This window comes from Choloepus didactylus, chromosome 12 (assembly GCF_015220235.1).
Source record: "Choloepus didactylus isolate mChoDid1 chromosome 12, mChoDid1.pri, whole genome shotgun sequence".
In the NCBI taxonomy this organism is placed as follows: domain Eukaryota; kingdom Metazoa; phylum Chordata; class Mammalia; order Pilosa; family Megalonychidae; genus Choloepus; species Choloepus didactylus.
In genome coordinates, this window is record NC_051318.1 from 101,837,479 (window position 1) to 101,851,677 (window position 14,199).

Consider the following 14,199-nt stretch of genomic DNA (forward strand, 5'->3'; position numbering starts at 1 on the left):
TTGACTTAGTATTAGTTGTTTAAATTCCTGTCTCTCAGTTGAAGTGTAAGTTTGTTCCTTTGACTGGACCATAACTTCATTTTCCTTAGTGTAGGTTGTAGTTTTCTGTTGTCTAGGCATCTGGTTTCCTTAGCTACCCCAATCAGGTTTTCCCAGACCAAAACAGGCTCAGGTCTAGTAGGAGGCAATAGTATCCTGTCTCCCTGAGAGTGTATCTTAGAAGATTGGTACACCCTGTGAGGCCTCAAGTCACTGTGCTTTTCTGCCCAGCAGGTGGTGCCTGTCAGCCTGTATCTCCAGACTTGTGTAAGGAGGTGTGGCCCTTCACTGTTTTCCCCCAGGCTCTGGGGTCTGGTTCTGAGTGGAAGGTGGGTAGTAGAGCTTGGCACTGCCTCTTTCCTCTTAGAGATGATACACCCCCTAGGGAGAGGCCATTAGCATTCAAATGGTCTCTGACTCTGCTGTCTCTGCCCTAGTCTGGGTCTAAGCACTGGGAATTGAAAACAGCTGAGGCTTTCTCCACTGAGCTGAAAAAGGAACAGAGTGCCCCCCTTCAGGATCAGTCTGCAGACCCCCTCACTTTCACCCATCGGCCAGAGACAGCACCCAGTCCTCTGGGTTCCCCCTCTCTCCCAGAGAGGTCCTCCGACTCTCCAAGATCAGTCATCACCAAAAGCCTCTGTTTGTTGGGGATTTATAGCTTGTAGTAGTGAGCAGTCCACGCTTGTTAATTAAAACCCCAGTTGGAGCTCAGCTGAGCTATATTCGCTCGCTGGGAGAGTGCTGCTCTCTAGCACAGCGAGGCTTTGCGGTTTGCTGTGGGGGAGGGGGCTCTCAGACTTTGCAGCTTGGGCCATGGGGGGAGGGGGCTCCTGACTTGGAGCCACAGTTTTTACTTACAGATTTTATGCTGCGATCTCGGGCATTCCGCCCAATTCAGGTTGGTGTATGATGAGCGGTCAGTCACGTTTGTCCCCCCGCAGTTATTCCAGATTATTTACTAGTTGTTCCTGGTTGTTTATTCGTTGTTTCAGGGGGAGTAACCAGCTTCCACTCCTCTCTATGCTGCCATCTTCTTCTGGTTTGTATTATTTTTGCAACTGTCCTGTAAGTTTGAAATTATTTCAACATACAAAGTTAAAAAAAATTGACAGGTTGTTGGATGCTAGAGGACCTTGCAAAAGGCCCCTTGTCTTTGAGGAACTTCCAGCAGATTTTTCCAGTGCTACCTCTGGGCCACTTTACAGCTGGTTCTAGGTACATCCTTACCCTGCCTGCACCCATCCAGCCAGCTTTTTTCCTCTCTTGGACATTTCCACCACTCCCCATCTCCAGGGGTTCCGGCATTGGCAAGTGGGGCTGTGGGGTGAGAGTGTTCCTTCTGTCTTTACGCTCCTGTTAAGTCAAGCACACAGGCTCTTGTCCTTTGAGCGATGCCACTGTTAGTTACCCCTGGGAAAGGAAAGACCATCTGGGCCCCTGACACTGGCTCCTGCCTCCACCCTGTGGTGGAGAAGGATGCTCCTTTGAAATTCTGCAAAGTGCCACCATCCTTACCCAACTCTGCCTTTGACTCGGGTGTTCCCTCTGAAAACACAGCTCTGGGAGCACCCACTTCATCTGCACAGAGGAGCTCCTTTCCTGTCTTCCCTTTGCCCTGCAAACTGAACCTTGATCTCATTCAGAAACAAAGCCTGTTTAGCCTTTCCCTCCAGAGTACCAGCTCCCTAGGGCTCTCACAGGCCAACCACAACCCATCCTAAACTCATGGAGAGAAGGGCTTTTGAAAGAACCCTTTGACAACCAACAGCATGGAGAGATTTTTGAGCTTGAGCAAAATGGAAGGGTCAGACAGAGCCAAGAGATGTCCAAACAGGGTTCCAAACCAGAGGGCAGTGACTTTGGTGGATAGAGAGCTGAGTCTGAGTTGTTACAACTGAAATTCTGGATACAAATGCAGGTGACCAGGAGATGAGCAGAAAGAGGTGAGGGCTGGTGAGGTAGATACAGGAATTACATGTGCAGAGGTGACAGTGACCTCGGTGATGGATATTGTATGAAAGGAGAGCCCGGTACTCGGCTGAGTGTTTAATACACACTATCCCAATGAATTCTTCCAGCAACCTTGTGAGAGAGGTATTCAATGAATGCATGCATAGGAGGATAACAACTGGGGCTGTCAGGCCAAAATGTTAATGGTGGTTTTCTCTGGGTTGTGGGATTTACTGGTGATTTTTATTTTCTTCTTTGTGCTCATCTAAATTTTCTTATTTTCTGCAATGAAAAGTTGTTACTTATTAAAAAATAGCGATACCTAAGTGAAGTGGTTAGTTCAATGCTTTGCACATCTGATCTCATATAGTGCTCAGAATAACCTACACAGTGGATATGATTATCCCCATTTCATGGATGAGAAAACTGAGGCTCGGAGAAGTTCGCATTGCCCTGGACAGTAAGGGAACGAGCTGGCATTGGTCTGCACGGCTCTCACCTGTCTACACCACACTATGCCACCACTGAGATCAGAGGAAGTGGGTCCTCTCCTGTGCTGGGAGAGCTCTCCCATTTGGCCTACCTGCCCAGGTTCCCCAGGAGTTAAGACTTACAGCCATTGTGCATGGAGGGCTTCCTGGAAGAGGGGACATGGACCTGCTGTGAGCAGGGAGAGGTGGGAAGGGGCCTCCTCAGAGGGGTCAAGTTGGCAGAGGCCAAGGGTGGTGGGTTTGGGGAGTAGGAGAAACCAGCATGACTGGAGCAGAGTGTCAGAGCAAGCGGGAGTGTGAGGGCAGGCTGCTCCAGGGTGAAGCACTCGCTTGGCCACTGATGTGGTGTAGGCACCAGAGCAGCAGCCCCTGAGCCTCAGTTTCCTCACTGGTTACCGGGAGCTGATAGTGCATTTCAGGTTTTGGTCACCCAGCATCTCTTTTCCTTCTTAGAGGGCCCCACCCCTTTCCTTCAGGGACCTCCCCCATCCCATCATGTGCAATCTTGGTGGGAGGGTAAATCCCAGGGCCTGAAGTTAGCCAGAGTTGACTTTTGTTCCTTGTAATCAAAAAATCCTTCCTGATACTATTTCCTGCCTCACAGGAGTGTTTTGACCTGAGATGAGTTCAAACGGGGGTAAAGTTCTTAGCACAGGGCCCAGTACAAAGTAAGTGTTCACCATGAGGCAGTAAATGTTACCAAGAAGACAGACACTGGAAGGCCCAGTGGCAACCGGCAATGCCCACCAAGCCAGCGCTTTTCAAATTTTCTTTTACTACAACCCTCGGCATCAAACACATTTTCTATGATGACTCTGTGACTGGGTGAACATATGTCCTTGTTAGCTTGGAAGAGTCCTGTTTGTCACTGTCCCAGTGTGATGAGTTTTAGAGCCCCCTTGTACTCTCACAAGTATCCTGGTTTGAGTGATAAATTATATGGTGGCTCACCCAAGCACACCCCTGTGTGTGTGTACGTATCACCCAATACTGAGCTTTCTGTGCACGCCAGTATTTCCTAGTCTACTTGGCTAGAGCAGGTTACAACCCATCCTGTAACAGCTCATGATCCTCAGTTCTTCATGGTGACTCTGGGAAATGCCAACTCGCTTCTCTTTGGCTTTCTCTTCAATTACATGAACTACTGTAAATGCTCTTTGGTGTTTGGGAATTGAGACACCATGTTCCATGGGAGCTAAACCCCGAACACAATTGTCCCTTGGACACGTCCAGGTCTGTGGATGCTAAAAACCTGTTTGCTGCGATGCTGATGGTTTAGAGACTCACTGCTATCACCTCACCATGATGAGCACAAAAATTTAATTAAGCTTCAAACAGTTTTAGATGACCAGGGGAAAAAAAATCAATGCTGTTTATTAGGGACCTCGTTTGTTCATTAAAATACATTCCCCTGGGGGCTGGGTGAGCTCACATAAAGGAAAAGTTTGCTGCTTGGAGCAATGGACACTGTGGACAGTAACATCTCTAAAGGGAAGTTCCACTTAGCAGCTTGATGAGGAGGTTGTCAAGTGAGAGAAGGTGGGGCAGAGGTAATTACTCCTTAAAGCGGAGCACTTGTTTTGAACATCTCTATGGCACTGGATCCATTGGAGCCGTCCCCATGTGCCGTGGGGACCCCGGAGATGTGCCACTCCACCGAGCTGGGGACCTCTGGGTTTTCCTTGGAGCTAAACCGAGTGCCAGGTGAACCCCGCAGGGGCGGGCATCAGAGGAGGCTCATGTGTATTTGTGCTGCCCAAAGCCCAGAACACAGTCCACCAACTGCTCTCAGGAGAGGAGTGCTTTAATAACAAGATAAATTCAGACATAAAAGGCCCCAGAGGTATGCCCTAGGTCAGACATCATTTCCCAAGACAGAATCGAGCTTATGGTGACCGATTACATATGAGAACAGCAACTTTTAAGACATTCCTTTAGTGTTCTAGATCAAAACCCTGACCAAAGCCACTAGCCAGCATCTTTCAAAGACCACAGGCTAACAAAGAAATCAGACAGTGGGTCCAAAATACATTTTATATAGGGCATCCTCAATTCTGTTTTCTTTTGTGTTATTGCTTAGTTTTTACAAAACCATTTTGGAAAAACAGATGCTTGGGTTTTCTAGCTTTTGATATTGGCAGCTTTGAGGTGGGCTTGGCTGGTTGGGAAGGGTCATGGTTACATGTAGGAGGATATAAGGCTCTTTGGCAGGGCGTGACCTTTCTGTGGCCAGGGATTTGGGAAATTCAATGCCAGACCATGCACAATCATCGATATACCTTCTTCAGTTGCTTTTCCGGTTTAAAAGGATGTCAGTAAAACCCATGAGCAAACTAGCTCCCTATACTGACCCAAGCTTGAGAGGCCCAGAGAGGCACCTCTATCACCAACCATCAGGGTTTAGCATTTGATTGACAAGCACACAGCCAATTACTTCTATGCTAGTCAATTGAGAATTAAGAGCTATAGTTAAAAACAGAATAAGAGCTGCTAAAAGCAAACACATTTACACATTTAAACCAAATGCAAACTCTCCTGCCCCAAACAGGAAACTTTTTGAAAGAAACTTAGAGAAAGGCTAGATTATGTCAGTTGCTATCAATTGGTCACTCTCCAGCAACAACTGTTTGAGACCAAAGCCCTGACTTAGAATGTTGAACTTGGGACGGCAGGAAGGAAGCCATTGCAAAGACACACAGCCTGGGGTTAATTCCCCTTGTCTGGAAAAATCAGTGCCTCCACAGCCAGCCCTCAGTTTCCCACATCACTCCATCACAATCATGGGCTTTGGAGGAAGTTGTTCTGACTCCCCTCTGCGTAGCAAACAATTAAAGGATGCATTCCAGTCCACAGTGCCTGCATGCTAAATTTCTATAGGAATACAAACAACAAATAGTTATCATTTATCTTTAAGGTACCAACGATCTGCCCACTAGCAAATACATAGGAATGAGGGGCTGTATGGGGCAGTCCTCCAAAAACTTCATTCCTATGTGAGGGAGAAAATAGAAGAGGATGGAGAAGAGATGCAGCCAGAAGCACAAATCCTGCTTGTGAAAATGAGTTAAACGCCTACAAAAGCCAAAATATTCATCATGCATATCATAACTTGATCCCCAGATTGTGGAGTCTGCTTGGCCTCACTGACCCCTGGAAATTGTCTTCGGGATACAGTTGCTCAGTGGAACCCACTGTCATAGCTGAATGGTGGGAAATATACACTCTAAACAGATGTCACTGCACCTTTGATCTGGGATTCACTGGTTATGGGTGCACTGCACTTTTATGGAAAATCAATGTATGAAAACCCATGCTTTCAATGATTCGTTTTACAAAAGGACTCAAAGAATCTAATTCCCTGACATGTTTAAAGTAAGATTCACTTTACGTGCCACTTTCCCCAAACGCCTCTGCTGTGTATGAGGAGGCTCGCAATCGCTCTGCCTCCCAGGGACAGGTGGCAGGGCGGAGTGGCAGAGGACACCTCCTTGTGGTGCACGGAACCACGTGCACATCGGCTGCAGTCACCACATGTCACCATCGTCCAGTCCACTCACTGGCCCCTAAGCTGGAAAGTCGTGTTTACCGACATACCCTTAGCAGCTGGATCTGGAAAACAACCAAAGCAACCACCCAGAACCCTTCTTTAATGGTGTTTCTCTCCCCCTAGTGAAGCTTTCCTTACTTCTCTGAGGCCGTTGTGTTCTAAGCCTATCATTAGCCAGTGACGATATGACTGATCTATTCAATGTCTAAGAAAGGTCTGTTTCCCCCACGGAGCAATCTGACCCAAATGCTCAGGCTTCAGGTGGGTTCCAGCACACATCTTTGCTGTGCAGAGATGTTTCTTGCTCAGCACCTGCCACCCAGGTTTCCCAGTTCCCGTGGGGTCAGGCAAGGCACGTAGCAAGTTCTAACCAATGGGTTCTGAGCCGCTTCTGGACCAACACTTTCAGAAACCCACCCATGATCTTCGTTCTCTTGTCTGAGATGGTCGGATCTCGAGATGGAAGCAGCTTGGAGTGATAAGCCCCTGATCCATGCTGGAATTTTCAAGGGCAAGAAATAAACCTCCATAATATCAAACCACTGAAATTTCAGGGTTAATTTGTTACTGCGACATGGTGAAATTATACTGACTAATACTTTTGCCAACAAACAAGAAAGGGAATTATCACTGCAGAACCAAGTCTCCTGTTTAAATGACACTTGAAGCTTTTGTTTTGATTTGACATTTTATTTCCCGTTAATACTTTGGGTCCTTAAACAGAGGAAGAAACTGTTTTCCCATGATGACACTGTAATCCTTTGAAATTAATGGGAAATTTTAGGTATACAGACACCCCTAAATTCTTGAAAACAAAGTCAATATACATGTCTATGTACTCATCAACCTATGAGAGCTTTCTTTTCTAGACATTTCTGATATTTAGCTGAATCTGTTATTAGCTAGAAAGCTTTCCAAGTTTCAACTACTTTTTTCACACAAAGGCCTTTAAGTACCTGATGCTGAATTTGATGGGTGTGATCTGCCTTTAGCTAAATTCAACATCCAGCTGTGAAATGAACGTTGAGTAATGACTTATATGTCTGCTGATTTCTAATGAGAAGAAATAGCTGCTGCTTACAGGGGAGTCAATCAATGTACAGATGGCTTCAAAGAATCCTAATAAATGTAATAAAAGCTGCCCTTCTCCCTGCGTTCTTCACAACTTGCGTAGGACCCACCTTAACTCTAGATTTTCTTTCTGTCTGATCTACAGTATCATAATCACCCTCCCTTTAGGCTTTGCACGTTCCCCAACCAAGCTGATAGCAACTCCCGGCTGCATGGTGTTTGTGGTGTTTTTAAGATAATGTCCACGGGAGTTAGATTTTTGGGGTCTGATTTCTCACCTAGCATTGTTGGTGAATGAACTGTCCCCGGTTGTTTACTTTCCAGATAACTCAACCTTGGGCTTCCAAGGCTAATGTTCTTTTACTCTAGATTTTTGCATCGAACACTTTCTCAAGAAGCCTCTTGGCTTCCTAAGTAGCGGGTACCTAACATCTCATAAACACTTCTTGATAGAGCAGAGCCTGGCAATAAATGCTGATTTTTGAGCTGCACCCTAGTAATGAAGTGGTTGAATTGCTTACCCTACACTACACAGCTCTCCACACTGACTCAGCTGTTTTTGTAAACTTTAAACTTTTATTTCATTCTTTTATGTCTTGTTTAGCCATCGGCTGACACTTCATATGGATCTGAGGGTATTGTGCTTTTTTTGTGACATATCTTAAGCCCTTTTAATTTCTGCTCTGATATGCTGTCAGCTTAGAACCCAGAACACCAGGCTTGCTTGATCACTACATAAATAAGAGTAGCTAAATTCTGTGCACAGACCTCAGGGATCTTACTGGTAACAAGCCTGAATTGCATTTTACTGACAAGTGACAATTATTTTCCGTGCATCAAGGAGGATGCCATCTCCCCAGGTCCAATATTTTACGCTTCTGGATAATTGAGATAGTTTCATAGGTGTGACTTACGGATACATGTACTCATTCATTCAGCAAAGACGTGTATAGAATGTCAATGCATGGCCACATCAAGAGACACAAATTTCAAATAGCTCGGGACCGGCTTCCACATGGGAACACAGGAAATAGGAAGGGGCCTTGGAAACCTCCAGCCCAGTGGCTCCCCATTCCAGGCGAGAGGTTTCAGAATTGCCTGGGCAGAGATTTTTAAAAGCAGATTTCTGGCCCCGCCCCAGAATTACTTACATTGGCATCTCCCAGGTGGCAGCCCAGGAATCTGTATTTTTTTAAACTCCCGCCCAAGTAATTCTGTGACAACTGATAAGCGTTTGGAAGTCATCATCAGGGCCAGCCCTTCGGAAAGCACACATTTTCCATTAACACAAAAGCACACACCATGCCTCGGATGGCTGCTGACCTTGGGGCTCACTGTGAAAGGTCATGGACAGTGGCAGCACCAGGAAAGCAAAGAGCACAAAAACGAAGCAGGCTGCAAGAGAAGAAGGAGCAGGCACTAGGGTTAAAACAAAAACCCCTTTCAGTTCCCTTTCACGGCCGTTCATTGATGCATTCACCGAAACCTGACCTTCTCTGGCATCGTGAGTAGCAGATGGGAGAAGGTCGACACTTGCCTGGAACTTCCACACTGCCGGAGCCAAGGCTCACACCTCGGAGGGAGCTAAATGTCTCTGGTGATCCCACTGCCAATTCTAGGGACCCAGATTTCCTGCAGGGCCTCTCCAGAGTCTGATGCTAATAGAAAAGGAGCTCTGCCAGGGCCAGGAAGCCAGAAGCCACTGGCATTAACTGAGCTGGGAGCCATGACCCTCTGCAGATGGCACTTTCCTCGCCGGGATAAACTCCACTGACGAACTCGTTTTATCACTTAAAGAATCTGCTTCGTGAACTCTTTTCCTTTCCATTTTTCTGGTTGTGTATTCCATACTATACGATGTTATACATTCTCCTAAAACTTATCGCTGACGGCACAGTGATGCAGTTCTGGATTGGGAGGCAGCATGCTTGGGGTGTTCCTTCTTGTTCAAGCCACTAAGTCACCTTCTAGGCACCAGGAAAGAACAAGGTTTTGGGAGTGGGTAGGCTTGGCTCCAAATCCTGGCTCTGTCACTCCTTAGCTGTGTGGCTTTGGGGAAATTCTTTGAGTCCCTGAAGTCTTCTTTTCCCTGTCTGTAAAATGAGCTCAGGGATGCACACATCAGGATTTCAGTCCATGGTAACTACGATTAGTGTTCCAGTTTGCTAATGCTGCCGTTTTGCAAAATAGCAGAAATGGATTGGCTTTTATAAAGGGGGTTTATTAGGTTACAAAGCTACAGCCTGAAGGCCATAGAAGTGTCCAAACTAAAGCATTAACAAGAGGGTACCTTCAGTGAAGAAACACTCATGGCGTCTGGAACTCCTCTGTCAGCTGGGAAAGCATGTGGCTGGTGTCTGCTGGTCCTTTGCTCCCAGGTTCTGGTTTCAAAATGGCTTTCTCCAAAATGTCTCTGGGCTTCTGTTTCTCTTAGCTTCTCTCTCCCAGCTCCTGTGCATCCTTGCTTGTTCCCTCAGGGTGTTTCTCTCTAAGCATCTGGGGGTCCTCTCTCAGCTTCTCTGGGGTAAACTCCGGGCTTCATCTCATAGCTTTGCATCTCCAAACGTCTTCCTATCTGCATCTCCAAGCATCTGGGTCTGTGTCAGCCCCTGAGCTCTCTTAAGGACTCCAGTAAACTAATCAAGACCCACCTCGAATGGGTAGCGTCACATCTCCATGGAAACAACCCAATCAAAAGGTCCCACCCATAATAAGTTTGCTCCCAAGATTGTATTAAGAACATAGTCTTTCCTGGGGTACATAACAGTTTCAAACCAGCACAATTAGGTAATTATGTCCCTTCTTTGGCTCTCAGTTTCTTCATCCATTAAATGGCCTGAAGATACAGATTTGCTTGGTCAGCTTTTTTTCTTTTAATTATGAATTTCAATGCCCTTTGGGTAGGCCTGCACCCTTGTTACCACTTTTAAGCTTTAGAGAACATCAACCATGCATTTATGTTTTCTGCTAGGTCCTGTTGCCAGTCCTGGAGGCAGAGACAGGCTCTCCAAAATGGCTATCCTGGTGGCCTCCTCAGCCCAGATTTTTGTTCTAGCATTTCTCACCTCCCTATTCTCTTATGCAGTTTATGTGCTCTGGCAAAAGATGATGCTCTCCTGGGCTTTGGGGAAGGGCATGGGGTTTAGCCCTAAATTTTTCAACTGTCCCATTCACTAAGTGGATGGCTTATGGCCAGGGAGACACAAGGGGGTTTTGCTGAGAATGAGGACAAAAGCTTTCTCACTCTTCTGAAAGAACTTCCAGAAACGAGGCTTTGCTTACTTCCTGGTCAATGGTGAGGAAGCGAGGCGTGCTGCAGGTTATTGGCAGCCATCTTGCCACCATGAAGGAGAACCAGGCTGAGAATGAGCCTTTGCCACAGAAGGCAAAGAGGACAGTACAAAAAGAAACTAGGTCTTTAATGATTGAAGCATACTGCCCCTGAAGCTGAACTACTTCTGGACTTTCTATTTATACAAACCAATAAATTCTCTTTATTATTAAAGCAGGTTTGAACTGAGTTTTTTTGTTACCTGCCCTGAACCCACTGTCACTGGTTTGATCGACAAGATCCATTCCAGTTTCAAAGCGCCAAAGATCTTCAGGTTTATTTGTGAATCTCAGTCATCTGTGCTACCAGTGCCACCCCTGGGGCTCTGAAATGGGGGCACTTCCACAGACAGGGCCTGAAAGGCCCTGCTCCAGAAGAAAAGAGACCCACGCTGTGCAAGAGCCAAGCTCTGACACCACAGGGGGCTGGGTGGAGGCAATCTTGACCTTCACCTCCAGGAAATATTGAAGCGGGTAGGTACGCAGAGATGAGTTCCGATTTTCATTCCTCCTCTCAAACCACCCTTACTGCATTAGCTATAGGGCTGATCATCAGAGCCAGCTTCATGGGTGGGTGACAACAAACCGGGGCAGGGGGGAGTTGCTTAAAGCAACAGAAATGTTTTCTCTCACACTTCTGGAGGGGAGAAGTTGGATATCAAGGTGTTGGCAGGGCTGTGCTCCCACTGAGACCTGGAAGCGAGAATGCTTCATTGCTTCTACAGCTTCCAGAATTTGCCGATGGTCCTGGATGTTCTGTGGCTGCGGCACTCAGCTCCCCGCCTGCACCGTCACCTGGCCTTCTCACCCTGTCCTGTCTCTTCTTATAGGGACACTGGTCATATAGGATTAAGGGCTCACCCTACTCCAACGGGACCTCATCTCAACTCATCTCATTCCATCTGCAATGACCCCATTTCCAAATAAGGCCACACACTGAGGTCCTGGGAGTTAGGACTTGAGTATATCTTTTGGGGGGACACAATTCAACCCATGATGGTCTGCATTTTAAATGGGCATCCTTATCTAACTAATGGACTTGTTACACTGATTGAATGTCACAGGCCACAGGAGGCGTATAACCTGGGGTTTGCCACAGAGGAGGCACTAGGTAAACATTAGTGATGGCTGTTACTATTATTATTTTTCTCCCTTCCAGATGGAAGGGGACTGCGGCTTCACCTTTATTTCAGAGCCCAGCTCGTTATCAAGTGGAGAACTGGAAAAACCACAAACGAGTGATGTATTGTGGTTCCTGTGGACCTCGAGGGAGCTGAGATGGACTAGCTCTAACCCAGAACTCCCTGGGTGGACCTGGACTTGTTGCCCCACTGTAACTCCTAGTTTTGTCAGAGTTGGCCTCTCTGGGTCATCAACACCAGGGGCTACTAAGGTTTTTGCCTGCTCGCTAAGCCTCCACAGCTGTAAAGCTTAGATTCCCAGTGTCAACGCTAGACATAGTAAGTCAAAATCTCTACAACAGGGTGTGTTGGTTTGGATGTATTATGTCCCCCCAAATGCCATGTTCTTTGATGCAATCTTGTGGGGGAAGACATACTAGTCTTGATTAGGTTGGAATCCTTCCATTGAGTGTTTCCATGGAGATGTGACTCAAGCAACTGTGGGCAACATCTTTGATTGGATGATTTCCATGGAGGTGTTACCCCACCCATTCAGGGTGGGTCTTAATTGAGTCACTGGAGTCCTGTAAAAGTGTTCACAGACAGAAGGAGGTGCTGCAGCCAAGAGAGTCATATTGAAGAATGCACAGGCGCTGAGAGAGGAGCTGGAACACAATCTGGGATCAGCAGACACCAGCCACATGCCTTCCCAGCTAACAGAGGTTTTCTGGATGCCATTGGCCTTCCTTTAGTGAAGGTATACTTGTGTTGATGCCTTCATTTGGACATTTTCTTGGCGTTCAGACTGTAACTTTGTACCGAATACATCCCCTTTATAAAAGCCAATCCATTTTTAGTATTTTGCATGATGGCAGCATTAGCAAACCAGAACACAGGGTCTGGGTATCGGTGTTTTACAGCAGCTCCCCAGGTAACTCTGAAGCAAGTGGTCCACACGCCACCTTATTATAAGGAGGGCTGCAGGTGCTTCCTCGCAGCCTTAGTTAGGGCCTGTTTGCTCTGTGCGAGGTCCTGGGCTGGGCTGGGGCTGGGCTGGGTCTGGGCTGTAGCTATAGGATTTCACTGGAACGGAGATCATTAGCAATTAGTAACTCTAAGGCTTCACCACTTAGTCCTAAAAAGGATCACCCAAGCCACAGTCAGTGTGGTGGCTTGGAGCCATGTCTCCTGGAAAAACGTCTTCTTAAACTTAATCCATTTGTGTGGGTATAAACCCATTGTAAATAGGACCTTTTGATGAGGTTACTTCAGTTAGGATTTGGCCCAACTGAATCCAAACGGGTCTTAATCCTATTACTGAAGGTCTTATAGGGAAGGCCACAGAGACAGAGAAAACCATGGAAGCAGCTGGAAGTCATCGGAATCCAGAAAAGCCAGGAGAAGCCACCATGCGCACTGCCATGTGACAGAAAAGCCAAGAAGCAAGGATCACAGCAGCCAATAAATTCCCATTGTACAAGCCAACCCACTGTATGGTATTTGTTTTAGCAGCTAAACTAAAATAATCAGGGACCTGAAATCCCCACCTCCCCTACAATCCCCCAGCCTCCTGGGGATTCCTGTTACATATTCATTGCTCATTAAAGGTCCTGGGAGCAGAGGCTGAGTTTCCCAGGGATGTTAGTGATGCCTTGATGATGATTTGACAGCAGAGACCACTACTAATAAATACTGTTTTGATACAAGTGTGTTAAGATTCAAATATGGCTCAGAGTACTGCATTCTGGTTTCAGAAAAAATGAGGGTTTCTAGCTATAAAGACAGTTCAAAAGAGCTGAAAAAAGAGAGCTAAATCAACTGAGAGGTCAAAGGAGAAAATGATTCAGAAATAGAGCAATGGTGGGAGGATATTAGAATCAAAAGGTTGGAGCCAAACCATCCTTCATGCCAAGAACAGAGATAAATTGATGCCCGACTTTATTGAAGGTTGTGCAAAGAAGGAACATTTGGAAGGGTGCTTTCCAGAAGCAGGGGCATCTGGATTGGCTCTCGGTTCTTGCAAACAGCTTGAGGGGGGATTTCACGGTGCTGGTCACATCTTGGCAGGTTGCTCCTGCCCACAGGTTGTCAGTGGGCATTAAAGACGCATCAGCACCCGGCTACAGGTCAAAACTGGAAGTATTAAAACATTTTAAGAAGGGAAAATCTTGGTAGGAAAAATGGATAGCTTTTGGCTTAGTCTGCTCTCAAGGATTTCCAGAACCTGTTTCCTGTGAATAACAAGTGTGTCTCCTGCTTTCTTGCTTAAAGTTACATAGTTTAAGAGAGAAACTGAGATAAGGACCCAGTAGTTTTTCTCTGCAATGCCAACCTTTGATGGATGCCTCTGAGCTACCAAATGCTGGGGAGGCAATTGACAAAGGTGCAGAAGGATAAAAACAAACTAAACTCCCCATGTTTCCAAACTGTCCTCTCAACTTCCCTGTGTCTGTAATGACACCAAAACCTTAGTCTTCTGTGCCACTCCTGCCCTCTCCTGGTAGACTCAAAAATTCCATCTCTGCCTCATTCACCTTCATCCCTCTTTCCCACCCCTGTCCAAGCTCACTCCGTCATCCTCTCAGCTGGACTACCCACAGCCACCCGCTGGGCCCCAGAGGTAACGGTCAATACCAATTTGCAGGAG

General features: G+C 46.6%; 1 protein-coding gene across 1 annotated transcript in view; it reads right to left on the reverse strand.

Annotated features, from left to right (window-relative positions):
• The window catches only part of TMEM272 (transmembrane protein 272), a 40,069-nt gene that overhangs the window by 11,014 nt on the left and 14,856 nt on the right, over window positions 1-14,199 (reverse strand). Inside the window, exons 3-4 of the mRNA XM_037799940.1 lie at window positions 8,437-8,496; window positions 5,402-5,472 (exon numbers count right to left, since the gene is read on the reverse strand). Coding sequence (XP_037655868.1) covers window positions 5,402-5,472; window positions 8,437-8,496 — 131 coding nt within the window. The remainder of the gene's footprint in view (window positions 1-5,401; window positions 5,473-8,436; window positions 8,497-14,199) is intronic.